This window comes from Spermophilus citellus (genome assembly GCF_964194105.1).
Source record: "Spermophilus citellus genome assembly, chromosome: 1".
NCBI classification, from domain to species: Eukaryota; Metazoa; Chordata; class Mammalia; order Rodentia; family Sciuridae; genus Spermophilus; species Spermophilus citellus.
Window position 1 is genome coordinate 249,241,054 of NC_138182.1, and position 24,590 is coordinate 249,265,643.

Consider the following 24,590-nt stretch of genomic DNA (forward strand, 5'->3'; position numbering starts at 1 on the left):
TCTTTTAACTTGCTTGTAAATGGCTTTCTTGCCCAGTAGTTTCCTAATATTATATAAAAACTATCCATTCCTTATCTGGGCTATTATCTCTTCTGACTTATAAGGGCTGACTTATAAATGGCCCCATCAGGATAACTTGCTTATGTTTCTTGACACACCTCTTTTCTTGACAAAAATCCCACTGGAGAATAATACCCAGGACCCAAAGTAGCCTTACTCTCTCCCTTCTTTTCTTTCTATTATTATAGTTATAGACAAGGGCTAGGACTATTTCATGCAGTTCTAAATATATTGTTTATAGGCAACATTTTTTCTTGGTAATTAGGTGTTTTAAAACTGTCCCGGCTTAAATGGCTTTTTACCACTGGTCATGGGCTCTCATGGTTATATACAGTATTGTTCCTATGGAAAAAAATATATTCTGATTTCTAAACCTTTGTTTTATATAAAGTATATATGATTGATTCCTAAATTGTACTGCTTTTATAATTGGGTTGCACATTTACAATGCTAAGTATTAGAATGTTAAAATGAGAAATTATTAAAATAATTTAAATTATGTATATTGATAGCAATCGGCATATAGGTGAAAATTTTTTAAAAATTCTATTTATTTTAATAATGATCTATGCTTTCTTTTTCTTTTGTGTTGTTAGGGATGGAACCCAAGACCTTGAACATGCTAGGCAAGAGCTATACCACTGAGCTATATACTCCCAGTCCCAACTTTGACCGTTTCATACATGAAGTTCATACTCTTCCCTTTGGTCCTCCCCAATTTGATTCAATTAAATGAAGCCCCAAAATTAAATTGGTAAAAATGTTACCTTAATATTTTGGGTAGATAATGGCACAATTATTTATTTGAAAATGTTAATAGCATAAATCATAAGCCCCTCCAGCAATTTTAAAAGGTAATATGTGAAACACATCTAAGTGTTGTCCATTTTGCTCTTTGACATAAAGTAATAATAGGTGAAAATTGGGATGTTACTCAGTTCTTCGATGTAATACTCTCATGTCCCAGCTACTGTTGAAGGACAAAAAGAAATCTTCTAATTTCTGGAATAACTATTAGGTGTTAATCTTTTTTTAAAAATATTTTTATTAGTTGTTGATGGACCTTTATTTTATTTTTTTATTTACGTGCAGTGCTAAGAATCAAACCCAGTGCCTCACATATACTAGGCAATTGCTCTACCACTGAGCCACAACCCTAGCCCTAGATGTTACTCTTTTATGTTGGCATTTTGGCCACTATCTGCAAAAGAGTGCCAGGTAGAAAACTTCCAGTGAGGATTAAGAAAGGGATAATTATGATAACTTAAAGAATGTGCACCACGACCTTGGCTTCATCTCTCAGTGTTTACACAACTTTTCCAATCCTCCCTTTTTCTCCCTCCCTTTTTTTTTCCCCTATGAGATGAGGTTTATAGTGGAAAGAGAACATCAAAGCACTGAGCTAGATGTATCATATTTTGAAACCCCAAGTAGTAGGTAACTGGCAGAACTTGGATTGGAACACAAAATTCCCGCCTCTCCATGTTACACCTCTTTATGTGACTTAGCCTAATCCTCTCAGGGAAATATTCAAACCAAATCTGCCTGACTCTCCTGCCAGTTTTCTTTTCTTTTTTTTTTTTAAAGAGAGAATGAGAGAGGGAGAGAGAGAAAGAGAGAGAATTTTAATATTTATTTTTTAGTTATCGGTGGACACAACATCTTTGTATGTGGTGCTGAGAATCGAACCCGGGCCGCACACATGTCAGGCGAGCACGCTACTGCTTGAGCCACATCCCCAGCCCCCTGCCAGTTTTCTTTATATACCAGAGTTAGCTGAGCCACTCTCCTGCAAGCTGTCCTCCTACTGAAAGCAATAAGGTTTATGTTCTCACTCTTTTGATCAAAAAGTGTCTAAACAAAGAACTTCTCACTTTTACTATTCTAACAGCTCTTGCCCTGATCATGGCGGGTGTGCAGATTGCCTCTTAAATGGAAAGCAGAAATCATATTGGTTATATGTGTGTTTTTTTGTACTTGGGGATTGTTCAGTGGAAACTGGACTGGTGAGGATTGATGTTTTTAAAGAGGATGTGAAGTTGGAGTAAGTGTGCCAGGTTTGTGGATGTGTGATTGTCCTTCTGATATATGGACTGGAAATTTAAAGTTGGCAAAACAGCTAGAATATTCTGGAACTATCCCCGAAGCTTGCTTTTTCTTTCCTCTCCTATTCCTTTGACTGGTGTCAGCTTAGATTTTGCCCAGGCTCAGCTTAGATCCTTTTCTCTGCTTCCTAGAAGGTAGACCCTAGATGGGTTCTTCCCTAACAGGTCCTGAGTAAAAGGAAGGGAGCTCCAGCCTTGGCTGATCTCTTTGGCCTCACCTTCACCCTCATCCCACTGCCAGGCTCAGGCTTCTTACTGTCCAGCCTAGATGTCAGCATGTGTGAAACACACAGGCTGGTGGCTGGTGATAGTGAATTAGTGTGACTCTGAAATCTTAATGACTCAATCACAAATTGTGGCCCTATTAGCTACCGTTATGAATGATGTACCAAACAGGTACCTCTTGACAGAAGAACCCATCTAGGATCTACATTCCAACAAGCAGAAAAAAGGGATCTAACCTTAGCTTGGGAAAAATCTAAGTTTACTCTATTTCTTACTCCTCATCAGCATTAAACATGTGTCAGGTGCTTTATATGTTAACTTATTTATATGAAATAGAAATAAGAGAGACATAAATCATTTAAAATATTTTTAGTTGTAGATGAGGACAATACCTTTATTTTGTTTATTTAGTTTTTTTTTTTTTTTTTTTTTAATGTGGTGCTGGGGAATGAACTCAGTATCTCGCGCATGCAAGGCAAGTGCTGTACCACGGAGCCACAATCCCAGCCCCCAGAAATCACTTTTTAAGCATATGTCATTCTCTTATTGTTACTGAGACTGTGAACAACAACAACAACAATTGATGTTTGATGATTCTCAAAAGGGGTTTGGGCTTGTTTCAGGATGAGGAGTGTCTTAATAACCTTCACCATTGCATCCTGTTCCATAGTAGGATAGGCCAAGAAAGGAGGTTTCCCTAGCAAGGAAGCAGATACCAAAACTTTGTTTTATAAACTTCACAGATTGATAATTTACAGAACAGCTCTTTTCTTCCTATCCATGAGTGAGTGGTATCTGCCTTGATTTTCCTGAGGTATTTTTTCTTTAAAACAACCTCTAAATGAGCTATGTCCTGGAATGGAAAGAAAAAAACAAAACCCAGAATCTTCATTAAGAAGAGAATATTAATGGGAGCCCTTTTAGCAAGCTATCCCCATGCCTTTGCCCCATGTTGCTTTTGGAAGTGGGTGGGAGAGAGAATATGAACGTGAATGAATAAATATTAGGTGTGGGTGGAGAAGAGGTTTTCCATCTCTGGGAGTCCAGTGAGAAACTCAGGACATATTTTTCTATATAATCACTGTCAAAGGACAGGATGACTTAAATATGTTATTAAAGATGATAAGAAAGTGCATTTCAGCCTTCAAAGCTGTTTTCGAAATGATTAAACCTTTAAACAGCTTATTGGAGAATTAGGTTCTGTAGGTACATGCTTTTATTAGGCAGTGTTTTAAGCCATGTGTAAAATTTAAGTGAAAAAGGTGATATACTTTGATAACATTTTTCATACCTTTAGGAAAAGGAAAAGACTGGAAATCTAATCTTGCATTAGAAATAACTTTCTGAGTGTTTTTAAAAAGTGCAATAAAAAAAGGCTCAGGTTTAATTTAAATTGAATGAAGATTTCAGAATGCAGCCAAGTTGAGAAGCCTTGTTTTCTTCTCTGACTTGTTTAGAGTTTGTTGGAGTTTTGCTAGGGTGAGGTCTACTACTCAAAGAAGCAAGAGGCTGTGGAAGAAGGAGGAAGGGCAGAGGGGGAGGCTTTGAAGAGAGAGTGTGGTAAAAATGGAAACCTTGTTTCTTTCATGAAAATTTTCAAACCCAGTGACAGAGGAAAGGGAAGTGGGTTGCTAAAGGGCATGCTACACTATAACCATAGCTGGAAAACAATCTCACATGCAGCCATTTTGTCCTCTGCCTCTAATGCCCAAAGTTTTTATTTTGTTTATTTTCTCTTGCCCTTTGTTATAGTCCTTTCATCACTCTTTGTTCTCTCATCTCTCTTTGCCTCATTCTTTTCTTTCTTGGTGCTGGGGATTGAACCCAGGTGTGCTTTGTTTTTGAGCTATATTCCTGATTCTGCTTTAATTTATTATTATTATTATTATTATTATTATTATTATTATTATTATTAGAGACAGTGCCTCCTAAGTTGCTGAGGCTAGCCTCAAACTTGTGATCCTCCTGCCTCACCCTCAGTATTATAGGCATGTGCCACCATGTCCTGCTTGCTTTGCCTCATTCTGTCATTTCCTTTTCTGTCACTATTATCTAATTCTTCAGTGTTTTCAATTCATTTATGTTTTTAAAGGGATCTGTAATTGTAGAATAAGAAAATGGAGGTATTTATTAAAGAAAACAGCTGTCTGAGTAAATACCCAGTACATTTAGGTAAGTAAGAAACAGAAAAAAAATTAAGAAATTTGGTTACATTTAATAGCCTAATATAATCCTGAAAAAAATGTTATTTATCCATAATAGTGTACAATGGCATTTTAGCTGTTACAAGCTGACTTTCAGATAGTCATTTAGTCTTGATGAGATGTCTGATCCCACGTTTTTTCTCTTACAGATTCAGCTTTTACAAATCCTGATGGAGAAGAAATGATGACAAAATACTCTAACCTGTCCTTGGAGATTCATAGCATATCACTGACAGGTAAACATATCATGTTTCAAATACTACAATGTCAACAAATTTTGTTTTTTTAAACATTATTTAACCAAGCCAGTGTTCTCTGACTCATCAAGTTCTAATCCCTGTTCCTGGCTTGGTGGGAGAAGTGAACATGTAACCCGTACAAGTCCACTACCCTGTGAGTAACACATCATGCTTTGGCTTCAGGCAGGTGGAGGCTGTTCCAGACCTGCTTGGTCTGAGAAAGGCTTTTTGAAAGAGGGTCACCTGGGGGAAGGGGAGGATTAATTGAGGTTTGCAGATTCTCTTATGCTTTCATTAGTTCCTGCTGGTATATCCTTTAGAACCATGCTACACTGAGGGGAGAACTCATCTGTCTTCTGGAAACCATTTAGCCAGAGTGACTAATGATGGTCTGAGATAAGTCACTGACAGAGCTGTGGGAAAACCAGTGAAGAATCCCCAAGCCAGACTCAGCTCTGCTTTTTCTGCTTGCTCTTTCACAGCTTTGGATTCCAGGACCTCAAAAGTAATTGGAGAGTTCTTTAAAGTAGTAACAGTGGTCTGCTTTAGTAACAACTGTCTTGTAAAATAGTGCAATTCGAATTTGAAATATTTAAAACCTGTTTATTAAATCAATAACCGGTATTTTCTACTTTTATGTCCAGTTTATAATGGTTTCCTCCATGTGTGAAATCTTTCTCTACTTGTGTTTCATGTGACTAGAAGGGGTCATATCAATGTTGGGTAGAACATTTTTATAACCCTGCAGTTCTTTTGGTTTCCAAATGTCCCCCTTCTGATATTTGGAATTTATTCTTTTAAAAAACAACTACAACATATCTGTATTGTTACTTGTTGCTTTACTTTTTTCAAGTTCTGGTTGTTGGTTACCTCCTTAAGATGAGGTATTTCCATAAGAGAGATTCATATGAAGACCTAAGTTTGCAAATTCTTTGGCCAGTCTGGCCGTGTGGGCAGCAGGTATCCTTCACTTATTGGAACAGCTAGTCATATAGAACAGCAAGAAATGGCCTTTTAAATTGATACCAGGCTGGTTATTTACTTGACCTGTTTGGAGGATTTAAAACCTAGCAACCCTTTTATTCTAAGAATGCAATTAAAACCAGTCTTCTTACTGTTACAAAGAGAAAACTTCAGTGTGTCGTTTCTTCTCCTCATGGACCCTTGAACTTCAGCTTGCCCCCAGTCTGAGCAAGCACCGAGATGCAGAACATCTGAGAACTGGTGACACAGCCTGATTGTGCCATCTTTGTACACACATTTGTTTGCTCAATTTCCCTCAATGTTCCTGCTGGTTTACTTGTCTGTCCTGATAAAGGAAGGCCTCTGATTGATTTTTGAGACACTTGAAAGTCTTAAGTTTGGAGCTTTTCCCTGTTGCACGGTCTTTTTAAGATTAAGACTTTAAAAAAGGATCTGAATTTGTTTTTGTTTTTGTTTTTCCTGACAAAAGGAAAGGTCTGATGTAAGTTCTGCAACACTGGCCCTGTGCTTTGTGAATTGAATGGCTGGGTTTCCATGTAGGGCTGTGGGTCGCTTGCCTTCTCATGAAAGTTTGGTCTTAGGATTTACGTTTACTAGAGCACAGAATTTAAATTTGAAGGCATGCTGATGATTATTGGGATCTAAGAATTTTCTTAGGGTTTCATTTAAGTTTTCTTACGATTCATGATGGTTCATATTAAGGACTTTAACTCATTTGGGTTTTTAACCTACTTCATGAATGGAGTATTTTCATATTGTCATATCATTGTTTGTATTAATTTTTATCATTGCTATTATTTATCTATAAACAGTACTTTTAATATTTTTATGTTGTTACTTATTTTTTCCTTCCCTTTGGCTATTTTAGAAGTGGTCTTACTGTTAGGTTAAAGTGTTTCTTATAGAAAGATCAACCAATTTTGGACCAGAATGACCATCTTGGCTATTCCTCTTCATATATTTACTTAGTGAGAATGGGAAACATTTGGGGCCCTGTGCCTGGAAGAATGAAAAACATGACCCTTGACTTACAAAAGGCCTACTTGTTTACTTACTTAATATTTTTAAAAATGTTGCTAATTATTTCCTTTATAAACTCACGATGTTGACTGTGTACTATGTACATATTTCTAAATATAACTTAATTAATTCTGATAGTAGCCCTCTGAGGTGAGCATGTTTATTATCGATAATTTGCAGATAAGAAAAGAGAAGCATAAAGAGATGAAGTCAATTGACTAAGATCACAGGTCCCAAGTTGGGGATCAGTTCTGAATCCAAACAGCCTGATGCTGGAGCCTGTGCTGTTAACCATTGTGCTTTGCAGCCTCTACTTCTACCTCTACCTCTACTGGTCACCCTTTTATTTTCATGTGAAACCCCTGTGTCCCACCTTTCTTTTCCTTTATCCTCTCTAGCTTCCACATACTAGAGGGGGAAAAATACAACCCTTAACTTTCTGCATTTGGCTTATTTCGCTGACATAAGGCTCTTAGGTTCCATCCATTTTCCTGCAAATGACATAAAAATTTAATTCTTCTTTATGGCTGAATGAGACTCCATTGTATCACTAAGCTTTGAAACATCTTTTGATAATGGACTGTTTTTATATCACAGTTCTAAGTTTTCCAATGTTAATATTTGTGGACTTTTTTTTTTCCCTTTGCTGTGCTGGGAATTGAACCCAGGTCCCTGCACACGCTGAGCAAATGCTCTACCACTGAGCTATATCCTCTGATCTCCATTGTCAGTATTCAGAAGTCGTTTATTATATTATCACATTTAGAATGTTTCTGTATTGTTACTTTCAGTGTGTGTGTGTGTGCTTTTCCTCCTTTTCACATTGTAGTATTTAGAGTCTCAATAGTTCGTTATAGTTTAACCAATGTGATTAAAATCAAAACATCAGCTGGCAGTTTTCTTGAGCAGCCTGTTGATGTTGCCATCATTTGTCACCCTGGTAACCCAATGGCACATTGTATTTACCATGCTGATGTGAGCAGCTAGCCTGGTGAGGAAAGAGGGGACAAGGTGGGTTAAGCAGGTGTTGAAACTACAGGTAAGCAAATTAAGCACAATGTAAAGTTTAGGAAGATCGGTCACACTGAGGAAAGTCAGCCATGTTTTCTAGACCCAGGCAGGTGAGAATTCTGGGTCAGGAGCACTCAGGCTTTACAGTAGGATGATTGAGCCGATGAAAAGAAACGAGAATTCCTTTTATTTATTTGGCTGTCCAGACTTTTGCTACCTAGACGATTCTAGAATGACTCTAATGATGTGTGACTATTCATAATATTTCTCAGAGGCAGTCATTGAACCTGATGTAAAGACTTCATGAACAGAGAAGATAAAATATGAGTCCTGATGTTCATGGGGAGTGAAAGAGAAGATGGACAGGGCTTCACAGTAGCAGTACAAGTGGCACAGCTGCGAGTGACTTTTGTTCTCCATCAGAGAACTGCTTCTAGTAGCAGAAATGATGACGTTTGGGCTGGGTAATTCTTTATCCTAGGGGGTGGTTTGGAGCACTGTAGGATGTTTTTAACAGCATCCTGGCTTTTACCTATTAGATAGGAAATCAGAAGTCCCCTGGAAGACAAAATCATCCCACTTGCCCTCTCTGCTCTACATGTAAAAGAGAGTAGATCTGGTTTTTGAGAGAGCTGTTTTTAATGAAATACTTGAAGCAGACTACTTATGAAGACAGAAGGTTTGTTTAACTCACAATTTGGAGTTTCAAAGTGCAAACAGCATGGCACAGGATCTTGGGAGGCCTTGTGGTGGACGGGGTAGAGAATGTGTGAGGAAGCTTCACATCTCAAGTCAGGAGGTACAGGGATCTGGGTGGTGCCAGGCTTGCTCCTTTTATAACAACCCTTTCACCAGAACTCAGGGTTCCCCAGAGAGGTACCTGATCCCTCGGTGGGGCCCTCAGTGACCTAAGGACCTTTCACTCTTAAAGGTTCCAACATCTCAATGCTGCTGTTTCATGGACAAGCCTCTAGTACATGAATTTTGGGAGAACCTCTCACATCTAAACCACAGTACCCCGCAACTGTTCCTCATCCCTCCACCATGGAAGGACATATGATTTAATAATCACAGACACTTTATTAACACCAAAAGGGCAGATGTTTTTGCTCAGAGGTCCAGGACACAGCCCAAGCAGGACAGCAAACCAGATCTATTATAATTCCACCTCATCCCTCCTTTCTGCTTCTGTTCAAATGCTCCCTATTTTAGAGAATTAAGCCAAAAACCATATCTCTGATAAGGCTCAGGTAGATAAGAGCGACGTGTTTCTCTGATGTTTGTATATATTTTTTATGAACTTTTAATTATGTAAGTAAAATAGAATTTATTTTAAAAAACATTAAAACATTATTTCCAATATTCTAATAAATTAAAGAATCTGAAAACCCTCCTGCCACATCTAAGTGTGTCTTCAGTACAGTAAACCTTATCTTAAATATACAGCCAAGGACAAATGAAAGTGAAGACAATTTCTACTGACCAAAATTGGAAATCAGAGTGTCAAGCCTGGGACTTGATGTTGTGTTGGGTTTCCTTGTGTCTATGGCCAAGTACTTAAGTTTTAAGAGCCACAGAGATATAAAAACACAGCCTTGAATCTGTGCCAGGAGAGGAGAGTAGGAACTGGAAAACCCCAGAAAGCTGATCCTTCCCTGGCTACAAACAGTGGAAGGTTTGACCTGGCATCAGCTGACAGCTGGGTGGGGCATCAGCTGATAGCACAAGGTGATGACAAGTTGGTCTCTCTGTTTTGCCTTTTTCTGCATTAAAAACAAAAGGTTCCCATTACTGTCAATTAAAAATACACCCCAACCCCCCCCCCCCCAAATATTTCTCTGATTATTCAAAGATATGGGCCTGTGCTGGAGGATGTTTAGATTGCACATTTATATTACTTGCATTACAAGCTGACAAATAACAGAAAACGATCCCTGGCAGGTGCTTTTTCCACAGGAAAACCATAAAAACTGTCAATGGAAGGACACATTGTCCACCTGGCTATGCAGTCCATATTGAGAATGTGACCCAAGAGAAATTCTAACAAAGCAACCCCTGGTCTGCGAGCCAGCCAAGGAGCTGTAGACTAGATGTTCCTGAACTTCACATCACAGAAGTACTAGATCACAGAAGTACCAGATAGGCACACAAAGGAACAAATGTTAGAAACATGAGAAACATGGGAAATGAACATTGTACTATCCAAACAGAACTTCTAGAGATAAAAGTCACAAACTTGACAGACCATGTCAGAGCCCTGATGCTACCCAGCACTTCTATCACTGTTCTCTCCCCTCTTTCATGTGATAACTTCTATTCAATGTGTGCTTCTTTCCCATGCTCTGTATGTGTGTGCATGCATGCATGCACAGGTGTGGCATATACATGAGCAATATGAAAACTCTATAGTACTGTTTTAACATATAGTACTGTATATGTGTATATATATACTTACACATATGTGTGTGTATATAGTATATGCACCATATACTTCTGTTTTATATACATTCAGTAGTCTTCCCTTTTTCAGGGGGGAATATTCCAAGACCTCCAGTGGATGCCCCAAACCATAGTACTGAACAGTACATGAGCAGTCTTCTTTATCCATGGGCTCTGAATCTGTGGATTCAAAAATATTAAAAAATATTTAGGGAAAAAACATGTATAGAACGTTTACAGCTTTTTTGTTTTGTCATTATTTCCTAAACAATACAGTGAATGGCAATTTACACACAATGTACATGATATGAGGTATTCTAAGTAATCCAGAGATTAAAGTGTGTAGGAGGATATATGTAGATCATATGCTTTGAGTATTTATGGATTTTGGATTCTGAATACCTCACAGATTCTGGGAGATGGTTGTTCTATGTTTTCTCCTGTATGTACACATCTATAATAAAGTTTAATGTATAAATTAGACATAGTAAGAGATTAACAACAATAATAAAAAGTATGTAAACGTCATCACTCTTAAAATATCTTACTGGACTGTATGCTAGTTAGAGTCTAGATTCCTATATTATTGTTTCTCAACTGTTTGAATATTTTTCAAGCTACCCAAAGTAATAAATAAATTTTATCTGATGCACTGCTTACACATTCACACACATGAAACAAAAGTTTCATCAAACAACCCTTACCCCCTCATACATGTGCTACATTTGGATAATTTCTCTTGCTCTTCTGAACCCATGAAAAAGCAAATCTGGTCATAACTACTAAATTATTTTCTGACTTGTGAGTAGGTTTTGACTTGCAACTTGAAAAATTCTGCCTATTTTATTCCATTGATTTCTTGATGTTTCCTGCATTAATACATTAATATTAGTTTTTTAAACACATCTCATATCTTTGTGTTTGTTTTTTAAATAGATTTTACTATTCTTGGATTTTTACTTTTGCATTTAGATTTTTTTTTTAGCAATGCCTGGGTGGTCCATGGGATACATGTACGGGGGCCCCAAACATTTTCTTTGTTAAAAGGCCAAACTTTTGCTGTGAATTCTGATTTTTGACTAAAGGTAGATTTCAGATTTGACTGCAGGTTTTAAATGTTGCTGATATTTCCACTGTGCTGATATTTCATTATGGGTCATTTTAACTTGCATACCATTGAAGGTGTTGGATTAGCTAGAACAAATTGGCTAATTCCCAAGTAACCTGGTTCTTTTTTTTTTTTTTTTTTTGTTAGAACAACTCAGCAAAATAAAATTCCGGTTTATTGTTGGACAACATTGTTTCACACATACATCAAACAGGCCAAAAAAATAAACAGCAACTTCATAGACAAAAAAAGGAAAAAAAAAAAGAAACCTTTTTATCTTTGGCCTTTTTAACCATCTCATACAAACCAACTACTTATAGTACAGCTAAAGTACATACACAAAAAAAGTTACTGGAATGCTTGGAATAAGATTGTTTTTTTGTTGTTGTTTTTGCTTTTTTTACAAGGTTTTTTTTTTTCTCCTTTGAGATTATAATGAACATGGTCACACCACAAGTAAAGTCAGAAGTAGGACAGAGAATGCTCCAAAGGCTGGTTTGGTCATCCGAGATCATTAAAAATGGCTGACCCCTAATAATATGTACAAAAATATAAAATGTAAATAAAAAATACAAACAAATTTTCCTTTTTTAAAGTACTTTTAAGAAAAAAAGCAGGGCCTTGGAAGTTTTGGTTCTTTTTTCCTCCCCTGTTGCAAATTCACGTTGTGGTTTTGGTTGGGTGGTGAAGAGCGCACGTCATCTGCGGGTGGCACTGCCCGTGGTGGGCGGGCGGGCCTCTCTACTCGAAGGTGACCACGTTTAGATTCTGAGACGGGAAGTGGAGGGTGAATAGGTCACGGTGGCCTTTTATTTTTAGTTTAACTTTTCCTTTTTTGCTGTCTAGTTATCCTCATCGGTCTTCTGCTTCTTGGTATCAACATCATCATCATCATCTTCAGCTGCCCGTTTGCCCGTAGCTGCCTCGGCCTCCTCATCTTCATCTCTATCCTCTTCCTCACCATCACCTTCCTCCTCCTCCTCCTCTTCTTCACCACCCTCTTCCTCTTCTTCATCTACCTCATTGTCAGCCTCCTGCTCCCCATTTTCCTCATTAGCATTCCCATTAGCAGGGGCGTCTCTTCCATGCTCTGCCTCCTCCACAATTTCCTTCTTCTCCTTTAAGTCCTTGGTGGTGATTTCAGAGCTAGTGCGTCTGACATGGTGGGGCACGCGATGCAGTGGGTTAAAAAGGAAACTAGAGTTCAGGGACTCTGGTGATAAAGCTGCCGGAGTCCGCGGAGGAGGAGGAGGTGCACGGCAGAGGTGGTTGCGGCGAGTGGGGAGCTGGACCCAGGAACAATGCAAAGATGGCTTTTCAGAGCAGCCAGTGGGGACCTGGTTCTTTTTTGATAGCGCACCGAAGGCCATAAATTATTAGAAGCCCAGCCATATTTTTTTTTTGACATTGATCACTTCCATCCAGTGCATCCAGGCTTCTTCCTTCTTTCCTCTGTTCCTATTTTTTCCTTCCCTCTCTTCTTCTTTCCATTTATAGAGAATTGCTGGAAGAAAAAAAAAGAGCAAGGGAAAGAAGATGAGGGGAAAGTAAATGTGTTAAAGCACATACGGGTAAAGAAAAGAGATTAGCAGGAAAAATTGTCCACCTGCTTCCCCATCCTCATGTTAGTCTTAGGAAACAGGTTTGTTTTGTCAGACCATTTAAATCAGGAGTCCCCGAACTGAGAGGTAGGAAGCAGCACAGAAGACTAAAAGAAATTAACAAATCTTATGAATGATGCAATCTATGGGAAAGGATATGTCATCAAAGCACAAGATCTTTCTGAATTGGAAAACAAGCATGTTCCACAAATGGAAATGTTTATCTCCAACAATGAGAACCAGGTCAGGTGCAATCCAGAAATGAATATTTACTCTAGATCTAACTAAGAAGAATATGAAGGGATGTTTTGATAGTCTTTAAGGTACACTTGCATTTGCAATCCAGAGTTCCCTCTTTTGTGAATTTTTGCTTTGCATTCTGTATTGCTATTGATGCTATGGCAATTAGATTAACTAATATTGGTTATAAAAAATCTTATTAAAGAGAAAAATAAATTTTTCTTAAAATTCCTGTTCATATTTTTTTCATAAAATGACGGTGAAAGAGCCCCCTCCTATAGTGTTTTTTTATTAGTTAACTTATTTATTTTAATTAGGTATATATGACAGCAGAATGCATTTTGATTCATTGTACACAATTGCAGCACAACTTTTCATCTCTCTGGTTGTACACAATGTAGCGTCGCACCGTATGTGCATTCTTACATGTACCTAGGGTAATGATTCCATCTCATTGCACCATCTTTCTTGCCCCCATGCTCCCTCCCAACCCCTCTCTCCCTTTTACCCAATCACAGTTTCTCCATTTTTTCCCATGTCCTACCCCACCCCCATTATGGATCAGCATCCATTTATCAGAGAGAACATTTGGCCTTTGTTTTTTGGGATTGGCTTACTTTGTTAACATGATATTCCCCAATTCTGTCCATTTACTTGCAAATGTAATAAATTTATTTTCTTTTAATGCTGAGTAATATTCCATTGTGTATATATACTACAATTTCTTTATTCATTCATCTATTGAAGGGCATCTAGGTTGCTTCCACAGTTTAGCTATTGTGAATTGAGCTGCTATAAACATTGATGCAGCTGCATTGCTATAGTATGTTGATTTTAAGTCCTCTGGGTATAGATTGAGTGGATTGGCTGGGTCAAATGGTGGCTCCATTGCAAGTTTTCTAAGGAATTGCCATACTGCTTTCCAGATTGATCACACCAATTTGCAGTCCCACCAGCAATGTATGAGTGTGACTTTCCCCCCACTATTTAGATGTTTTAAAGCAAAGGAGTACTTTTTGGGTTTTGACTGATCCTTCCTTAAATCTGTAGATTAATGTTGAGGAGAACTGAATGGTTTTTGCAATATAGTAGTGCCACTTGTGATCTAGATCTCATTTGATTTAGGGTGTCTACTATAGTTAATCTTAATTGTGTTTATTTATGTTTGAATTGTTATCTTCTCTGCACCAAGAACAATTTTTAATTAACCTCTGTATCATGCATAGCATATAATAGTACTGAACAAATTTGTTTTGGCTGAAAACTGAATCAACTGTTTGAGACATAAACCTCTTATTCATTCCTGAATATCTCCTTAAGTATTTTGTGCCTAGAATTTCTCATTCACCTCCCCAGGCAGCATTTTTTTTTTTGTAAGCCTGAAACTACTTCTAAGGCAAGATACCTGATCTATCTAGAGAAGTGTTTCAGTACTTTAAATTCTATATTCCAGGATCCACTTGCATTATTAAAATCAGTTCAGCAAAAATTCATCAAGAAAGGGTTTACAGTGGTGAACAAAGCAGGCATCTTTCTACTGCTCTCTCCTGAATATCTTATAGTTTACATTCCAGTGGGGACAGGCAGTGAATAAATAGGTAGACAAATTAATTAAAAAGATAACACTGGGCAGTTTCAAGTGCAGGGAAATTAATCAAAGGTGATATGATAAAGAGTGACTGTGGAGAGCAGAGTTGGAAAAAGCAGGTAGGGGAGCCCTCTTTGAGAAGGAGGCATGTAGGCTTGTACTAAAATGCATATTACTAAGACTATAGAATCAAAATCTCTGGGAGGAGGAGGCCTGGGTATCTGCATTTTTAGAATTTTAGAAGTTGATAGCCTGAAACACGAACCATTTGGCTGGGGTGAAATCTCCAGGATAGACATGAATCTGCAATCACCTGCATTCTGGACACAATCTTTATCAAAATAGTGGGTCATGAAACATTAGGTGTTCATGAGTTCTCCACTTGATTGGGTGAGTCCTAAGGCATCTGTGCTTAATAATTCTTTGATGAAGTCCAGTTAGTTTTTAATCTTTATCCCCTTGATATATCCATGGTGCAGAAAGAAGACCAAGGGATGAAGAAGCCAATTTTGAATGCTTTGTATACCCTAGTCTTAACTCATCATAGCCACAGACTTATCAATTCTAAACAGTATGTGTGTGGGGGGGGAGGTTCTACATAAGATTCCCTGGATTTATTTTAAAATTAGTTTTGCTACTAAAAGAATTTTTAAAGCCAATAGAAAATTTCAAAATTTAATAGTCCCTTGTACTGGGGAATCTATATATACAATGTTTTCATTTGCTGCTGTTTTCTTACATTGTTTTAAAATGAAGGTGTACTGGCCAAGCGTGGTGGTACATGACAGTAATCCTAGTGACTCAGGAGACTGAGGCAGGAGGATCACAAGTTTGAAGCCAGCCTCATCAACTTAGTGAGGCCCTAAGCAACTTAAAATGCCCCTGGGTTCAATCCCCAGTACCTAAATAAATAAATAAAATGAAGCTGTACAAAATGGTTCAAAGTAAGTAGAAACTTTTCATCAACATAGAGAAGGTGGAAGTTGGAGGATAGTTATTGCATGAAGTTTTCTTAATTTGCGAATGCAAAAGAGATGGTAAAATGCAAAAAATGTGATTTATAGCTCCAGGAAAAATAAACGAGGACTAGCTGTGAGTGGAATGCACAGGGCAGGGGTGGGCTGTTCTGAGTCCTGGATTGCTGCCCAAACCTAGACCTTGCATTCCCTGCACCCCTATATGTAACCTCAGGGTTTGCCTTTTAGATTGCCTGAATAGGTATTATAATTAACACCTTGCAGAATTTATTATGAGGGCCAAGTATTAAAGATGGTCCATATTTTTATAAGCACCAAATAACACAATTGCTATGGAATATTAATCATGAAGTGGAAGAAGGCATATTTGAAACAGCCATTGTAAATCTTGGTAGGTGAGAATGAGCTGGGTTCATGATCTCAACCATAGAAGCAGTCTTTAATCAGTGAAGCAGGAAATGATTTATTGAATAGATTTTCCTTGCAGAATTGAGGGGAAGGCTGGAAACCCAAGTCCTGGAAATGCCAAGGACCTAAGGAGGACAGACAGTAAGGAATACTGAAATAAGTCTGGTTAGGATATTACTGTTGGTACTGTACAATCTTGATATCAGTGCCTGGAATAGAGGCACACAGTAGATTGTTTTAATTGATTTTTTTAAAAAAAATATATGACAGCAGAATTTATTACAATTCTTATTACATGTATACAGCACAGTTTTTCATATCTCTGGTTGTATATAAAGTATGTTGACACCAATTCGTGTCTTCATACATGTACTTTAGATAATTATGTGTATCACATTCCACCATCATTGTTAATCCCCTGCCCACTCCTTTTCCCTCCCACCCCTTTTCTCTATCTAGAATTCATCTACTCCTCCCATGCTCCTCCTCCCTACCCCACTATGAGTCAGCCTCCTTATATCAGAGAAAATATTCAGTATGTGTTTTTTGGGGGTTGACTAACTTCATTTAGCATTATCTTCTCCAAATGCATCCATTTACCTGCAAATGCCATGATTTTATTCTCTTTTATGGCTGAGTAAAATTCCATTGTGTGTATAGGCCACATTTTTTTTATCCATTCATCCACTGAAGGGCATCTAGGTTGGCTCCACAGGTTAGCTATTGTGAATTGTGCTGCTATAAACATTGATGTGGCTGTGTCCATGTAATATACTGTTTTTAAGTCTTTGGGGTATAGACTGGGATAGCTGGGTCAAATAGTGGTTCCATTCCCAGATTTCCAAAGAATCTCCATACTACTTTCCATATTGGCTGCACCAATTTGCAGTCCCACCAGCAATGTGTACCTTTCCCCCCACATCCTCGCCATCACTTATTGTTGTTTGTCTTTATAATAGCTGCCATTCTGACTGGAGTGAAATGATATCTTAGAGTAGTTTTGATTTGCATTTCTCTAATTGCTAGAGATGATGAACATTTTTTCATATGTTGACTGATTGTATATCCTCCTCTGAGAAGTGTCTGTTCATGTCCTTGGCTCATTTATTGATTGGGTTATTTGTTTTCTTGGTGTTTAGCTTTTTGAGTTCTTTATATATCTTAGAGATTAGTGCTCTATCTGATGTATGATGGGTAAAAATTTGCTCCCAGGATGTAGGCTCTCTATTCACCTCACAGATTATTTCTTTTGCTGAGAAGAAATTTTTTAGTTTGATTCCATCCCATTTATTGATTCTTGATTTTAATTCTTGCGCTATAGAAGTCTTATTAAGGAAGTTGGGGCCTAATCCCACATGCTGAAGATTAGGGCCTACTTTTTATTCTATTAGATGAAGAGTCTCTGGCTTAATTCCTAGGTCCTTGATCCACTTTGAGTTGAGTTTTGTGCATGATGAGAGATAGGGGTTTAATTTCAGCCCCTAGATTTTTTTTAAAAAATACTTTTTTAGTTGGAGGTGGACACAATACCTTTATTTATTTATTTAATTATTTTATGTGGTGCTGAGGATCGTGCTCATACATGCCAGGTAAGTGCTCTACTGCTAAGTTACAATCCTAGCCCCACACAGTAGATTTTTTTAAAAGTGTTTTGTATTTTATTTTATTTTTTTTATTGATTGTTCACAACATTACAAAGCTCTTGACATATCATATTTCATACATTAGATTGAAGTGGGTTATGAACTCCCAATTTTACCCCAAATGTAGATTGTAGAATCACGTCGGTTATACATCCACAATTTTACATAATGCCCTATTAGTAATTGTTGTATTCTGCTACCTTTCCTATCCCCTACTATCCCCCCTCCCCTTCCCTCACATCTTCTCTCTCTACCCCATCTACTGTAATTCATTTCTCTCCTTGTTTATTTTCCCATCACAGTAGATTTTTAGTAGAACTGTTACATGGATAGGTAAATGAACGTCATGTAATAGGTATGTCATAAATAAGTTGGACAAATGGATGAATGAATAGTGATGCACTGTGATTTCTATATCTTTTAATTAGCTCTTTTTAGTTATACATGGCAGTAGAGTATATTTTGACATATTATGCATAATAATCACTTCCCATTCTTGTGATGGTACATGATGTGGAGTTTTACTGTTCGTGTATTCAAATATGAACATGGGAAAGTTATGTCTGATTCACTCTACTGTCTTTCCTATGATTGCTGTATACTTGCTGTTGCTACTGTGATTAGTTTCTCAGTTCTGGACTCCTTCCTAACTGTAAAGCCCTGCGTAGGTGGATATGATTTGTGAGGTGTCCAGGCCTGAAGGGCATAGGGGAGGAGTATCCAGCTCTAGGTGTGCACTTGAGTACAGAGCTTTCCCTTTCTTTGTATTCCATGGAGTAGAAGGGTATTGAGATTCCTGTCACCCCCAATAGTGATAAAACCCACTGCTATAGTGTTGGATAACTTTCATGTTAATTACTTGGAAATAATAACAGCACATCAATTTGATCATAATACAACAATATAACCATTTTCTATGGCTTTCTAGGAACTGATAAACATAATGCTGTGATGTTCCAGTCTTTATACTATGGAAAGATGTTTAATTTTTGGATTATTAATGTTATTTCCACAAATCAGATATTATATTGTTGAAAACAAGAAGAAAGATGCAGTTTTGAAACTCAAATAGAACTGTGCACCACCATTTCCCATTTTTCTTTGAAATGATCTTAAATCACTTTAGTCTTTTCAGAATGTATTTCAGAAAGTGAGCAAGTTTCTACCGTCTTAGAAGTGTAATGTCATGGATGTTTTTGCAAAACTTCAAAACAGCAGAAATGCATTGCAGTTATGCAATATTCAGGAAGTTGAAATGTTGTTTGTTGAGTTCACATTTGTTGGCTAACCACAAAAGATTTTAATGTGAGTGGTAGAACTTTCTACGTATTTATGATACTGTGATTACTTGACAGGAAGAAAGCAAGCTGCAGAAATATTACAGGAAAACATAAGACAACAATTAGTCTCAGAGGATGGTCTGACACTCGAAAAGCCTGTATTGTGGTTTACATCATATAAAAGAACATTTGGTGAGGGTGTGGCTGAGCGAATGTTTTAAATGTGCTGGTTGTGCCAGTCAATATCATCCTGTTCACATTGTTCTTCGCTACATTTAAAATTCTAAGTTAGTTTCATCTTCTATTAAGATTTTCTTTCATTTAAAATCTTGATTGAACAGTTTGAAGGTGATGAATAAGTTAATTTCATTGTTACAAGAATTTCATATCATTGAGAGTGGGTTTGTACTACTGGTTAGGAGGATCTGAATCTAAATTTGAGATTCGGTGCTCATCTATAAAGTAGGAATGATAACCATAATACTTCTGAGAACTGTTTGAAGATTAAGCATATAACTCATAGAGGAAGAAAAGTTTATTTTGGTTGGTTTCAGAGGCCTTAGGTCATGATCAATCAACTCAGTTGCTCTGGGTGTGAGGTGAGGCAGAACACCATGGTAGGAGGGCGTGGCAGAGAAGAACTACTCAGTACTCCATAGAAGAAAGAAGAGCTGGTGGGTGAAAAGGGACCGCAGAGAAGATAAACTCTTGCAGGGAACACTCCTGTGTCCTACCTCCTCCATTCACACCCCACCTGCCTATAGGTACCACCCAGTGAATCCTTTGAAATTATTAATCTACCAAATGGATTAATCCATTTGTAGGTTGCCACTTTCATGATCTAATTATTTTACCCCTGAATCTTTCTGCATCAACACAGGAGCTTTTGGAGGATCCATCACATGCAAGCCACACCAGGAGCATACATTGAACAATTCCTATATTATATCATCAGTGCTCTTTCATATGATAGCATTTTCTGTAGTCTAATGAAAATATCCATTGTCCTAATTTACCAATGAGGATAATGGGACAAACAAGGAAACTGCGGTATTCATTTCATAGACACTTTTTCTTTTCTTTTTTTGCAAATGAAAGATGTCTCATCAGGGCAGTTAAGTAATCTGAGTTTTACTTTTACAAAAGAACAACTTTTTATGTTATAAAAAATAGATAAAGGAAGAGAAGCTAGCAAGAAAAGAGGTCATTTGACTGGTTCTGGTGAAAGGTAATGAAGACTTACAGTGAGGAAATTTGATTGACATTTCAGAGGTGAGATGAACTGAATCCTATTGCATGTGAGTCAGAGTTAGGATGGTGAAATAGAAGCAATGTAAAGCGAATTTCAAGGGATAGGTAGTCTTTAGCAATATTTGTTATTCCAGGGACATGAAATATGTAAAGCATGAGCTGTGCAAATAGGTCATCAGGCTAAGTAGTAGACCCTTTTTAACCTAAGTGAAAGCATTTTTTTTTAATATGGTGGGTGAAGACACCAAAATGTGTTGTATTGAGGTGGGAATGCAGCTGAGATCAGAGACTGCGAAGTTGATTACTTGAAGAAATTGACTAATTCTGTCATTCTTTTTGGCAGAAATTTCACTAAAAGATGGAACTAAATTTGAAGGGTACCCCAGAGCTAAATGTGAAATGAGGAACATTTAGAGATAACAATTTCAGGACCAAAAATACAGTTGACCCTAAAATATTTTCTCTCATAGCTACTACCACATGTAATTCCTACTGTGTGGTAAGCACTCACCCAATTCAGTGAAATGTGTAAATTCCTTCAGCTTTTACTTACTCAGTTTCACCCTGTATAATTTGACTCTTGTTCAGGTCTTTTATACCTTGGCTTTTGTTTTTTTCTTTTTAAGAGTAAAACTCCATCCAGCAATTTTGCAGTTACACAAGCAGTTATTTCAAGCCTGTGCTCACAAAGCACTTCACACTGGCTGTATTTCCCTGTTTGCAAACTTTGCACCTTGCCATTGCTTGAGAAAGCATTTTATGCAGTTTTAAATGTAATTAAAAGTGATAGGACATTTCACTTAAGTTATGTTTCTTTTTCTTTATAAACTTTGGCTCTGCATTTCACAAGAATGCACAGGAGGGACTTGGGAGATTGGTTTACGTAATGCAGTGTGCCTTTGCCCTTCCCTGACCTTTCTGAGGAACTGCACAGTTGCTTCCCTGCTTTTCCATGTTGTATTACCCAGGTGTGATAAATATCATGTCCCTAAATATTACAATTTTGTTTTACCTTTCTCTTAAAAAAGATGCATTAGTTTTGTTTTTTAAATATTTAATTTTAAATTTTATTTTAAATAAAAATATTTATTTTATATCCTTGTTTTATTTATTTATTTTTATGTGGTGCCGAGGATCAAACCCAGGGCCAAGCATGCGCTAGGCGAGGACTCTGCTGCTGAGCTACAACCCCAGCCCCTGAAAAGATACATTAGTTTTAAAGTATCTTATTATCTTCAGCTTTCTCAACATGACTGTCTCTCCTGTTTTTAATTGTCTGTTGAAGAAAGCAGATCATGTAACATTTTCTCACAATCTGAATGTTCTTGACTCCCATGGGATATGGTTCAATATGTTCTTTTATTCTCTATATTTCCTGTAAACTGGGAGTTGGACGTGGGGACTTCCTCTGTGTCAGGATTCCCCTTCCCTCTTCTGGACAGATGACTGCCCAGGTGGTGGGGTATCATTCTATTTTTGAAATGACAGTACAGTTAATACAAAATGCTGAGATCCACGATTCCCTTGGTATTGAGCATCACTGGGTTATATTTATATGTTTTGTTTATTTATTTATTGGGTGGAATTCTTCTCCTTGACTGTTTGGTCAGCTAGTGGTAGAGCTGGTGTCAAGGTATGTGCTTAATATTTTTCCTTTATCTTAACCACTATTCAGAATGAAAGTTGGTACTGTAATGTCCTCTGTAAATGGTAGTGTGTGTGTGTGTGTGTGTGTGTGTGTGTGTGTGTGTGTAAGAGAGAGACAGAAAAATAGATAAGGAGTGGCTCCTGCCACCCTGACTCTACTGGACCCCCTGCTGAGCCTGACTGGTTAATAAAGCTTATCCTTGCTGTCTTGGTCAGAGGTCCTGAAATCTCAACTGCAGACTCCAGGATGAACAGGATTGGTTCCTAGTATCCCATCCTCATTGCTAAAACATTGGGGAAAAATTTGGAGTTCATAACCCACTTGAATCTAATGTATGAAATATGATATGTCAAGAGCTGTGTAATGTTGTAAACAACCAATAAAAAAAATAAAAAAATAAAACATTGGGGAAGAAAAGCTTCTCCTCTTCCCCTTTAGATTCCACTAATTAAATTGATGAAAGATTATCAAAGAAAAAAAAGATTTAATTATGTATGTATAGTAGTTCACAGAAACAGTGTGACTCAAAGGGGCAGTTAGGAGGCTGGGGATGTGGCTTAGTGGTAGAGCATCTGCCTGGCACGCAAAAAGTCCTGGGCTCTATCCCCAGCATTGCAAAAGTAAAGAAAGAAAGCAAGAAAGAAAAGAAAGAAAGAGAGTTAGAATTAAGGCTTATTTTGCTTTTAATTTTTTAAAATTTAACTGATACATAATAATTGCATGTATTTTAAGGTACAATATAATGTTTAGATATAAGATATAATGGTAAATGATCACATCTGGATAATTTGCACATCATTTATCATTTCTTTATGTTGGGAGCATTCAACATCTTCTCTACTAGCTATTGTGAAATATGCAATTGATTGTTGTCAACCTTAGTTATCCTACTATTATGAAGAACATTCTAAGTTATTTCTTCTGTCCAGTTTTACCCCTGTACCTGTTAACCATCCTCTCTCCACCTGCCTTTCCACCACCCTTCTCATCCTCTGATAATCATTATTCTACTCCCTGTTTTTATGAAATCAGCTTTCTTAGCTTACATGTATAATTGGGATCACAGGGTAAGTAAGTTTCTGTGCCTGATGCTTCACTAAACAATATCTTCCAGTCTCATCCATACACCATCTTGACAAAGAAAGGAGAGGGGCGAAGGGCTACTTATGGACAACAAACAAACAAACAAACAAACAAAACAGATTTCTTCTTGGAAAGATAAGCCAGCCCATAGGAGAAAAGATAGCAGACATGATGTTTTTATGGCAGTGTCCGTTCAGATGTGGAATGGAGACTTCTCTAGTGATGAGAATTATCTTCCTTGTTTGCTTCTGGGGAGGGGATTTATGACAAGTGAGTTCTTCTGAGTGCTTTTTGGAGGCTCTGTGTTTAGTCAGATAAAAGATTTCAGGAACTCAATGTCTGCTGCTCAAAATAATTTTTATACTTTATTAGCATATCCTGGACTCCTTTCATATATGTAGGTGTGTACATATGTGTATATACAAAATAATTTTTATACTTATTGGCATATCCTGAACTCCTTTCCTATATGTAGGTGTGTACATATGTGTATATACAGATGTTATGACTGTTATCAATTCATAACATCTTATGAATTGATACTGATGTTTGGAATTCAGTTAAAATTTAGAACTATAGGATGCCTATGTAAATTCTCTTTTTTTAGATTTACAGGTTCTTAAGAATACCAGGAATGACAGAATATAGCATCTCAGTCCAATCCACACTACACACAAAGCATTCTTGCAACATGTTCCAACACTATATTTATTGAAAAGATTTGAAATAGGCCCTCTAGTCTCAACCCACTAGTGTGGGTTGGTGTTTACAGTTATACTGTTCCCACACTTTCAGAGCATATGGAGTATGTTTTTTAGTACTCTCTTCCCTATATCCTATTTAGCTATCATGATTTCAAGAGATAAATATCACAGACTTATGCTTTTGTGATTCTGTTAATGTTGTATCAAAACTTTTCTTCAGCTGTGCCTGTGAAGGAGAATAAGAAAAGTAACCAGATCTATGTTGACAGAGGAATAATTCTTCAAACAAATGGATGGAATGTTGAGAAACTGTTCACATAGCACCATTGAAAATTTAGAAAAGGTTTTATATATTGGATTTCCCTGCAAATGTAACTTTTAAAACATTTTTTTGTCTTTCATACTTACAGACAAGTCCAGTATGCTAGTAGAAAAAAATATCACATTAGAAAAGCCTTCTAATATGGAACTCACATGCCAGTTCACAACATCTGGAGATTTGAATTCAATAAACATTACTTGGAGAAAAGGTGATGAGCTACTTGAGAATAATAATTATCTCATTAATGCATCAGGAAACACCCTGTATACCCAATACACGTGAGTATACAAGATTTTCAAATAGCCAGAATTGGTTTTATCCTAAATATTTTTACTGACAATAAAAAATTCCTTTGCAGTTAATGAATGTTAAGCTAATATTCTAATTTGCATGTTTACAGAATTATTTCTGTTTTTAAATTTTGATTAATTGTTAAGTCTTCATTTTCAT

General features: G+C 37.1%; 1 protein-coding gene and 1 pseudogene across 2 annotated transcripts in view; one reads left to right on the forward strand and one right to left on the reverse strand.

Moving 5' to 3' along the window:
- Positions 1-24,590, forward strand: part of EMB (embigin) — a gene marked incomplete at its 5' end in the record, with an annotated part of 55,270 nt that overhangs the window by 6,046 nt on the left and 24,634 nt on the right. The window contains 2 exon segments of the mRNA XM_081294995.1: positions 4,744-4,830; positions 24,229-24,418. Of these exon segments, the coding sequence (XP_081151121.1) occupies positions 4,744-4,830; positions 24,229-24,418 (277 nt within the window).
- On the reverse strand, positions 11,525-12,765 carry LOC308652554 (annotated as a pseudogene). Its single transcript has one exon. The product of its transcript is annotated as an uncharacterized misc_RNA (transcript).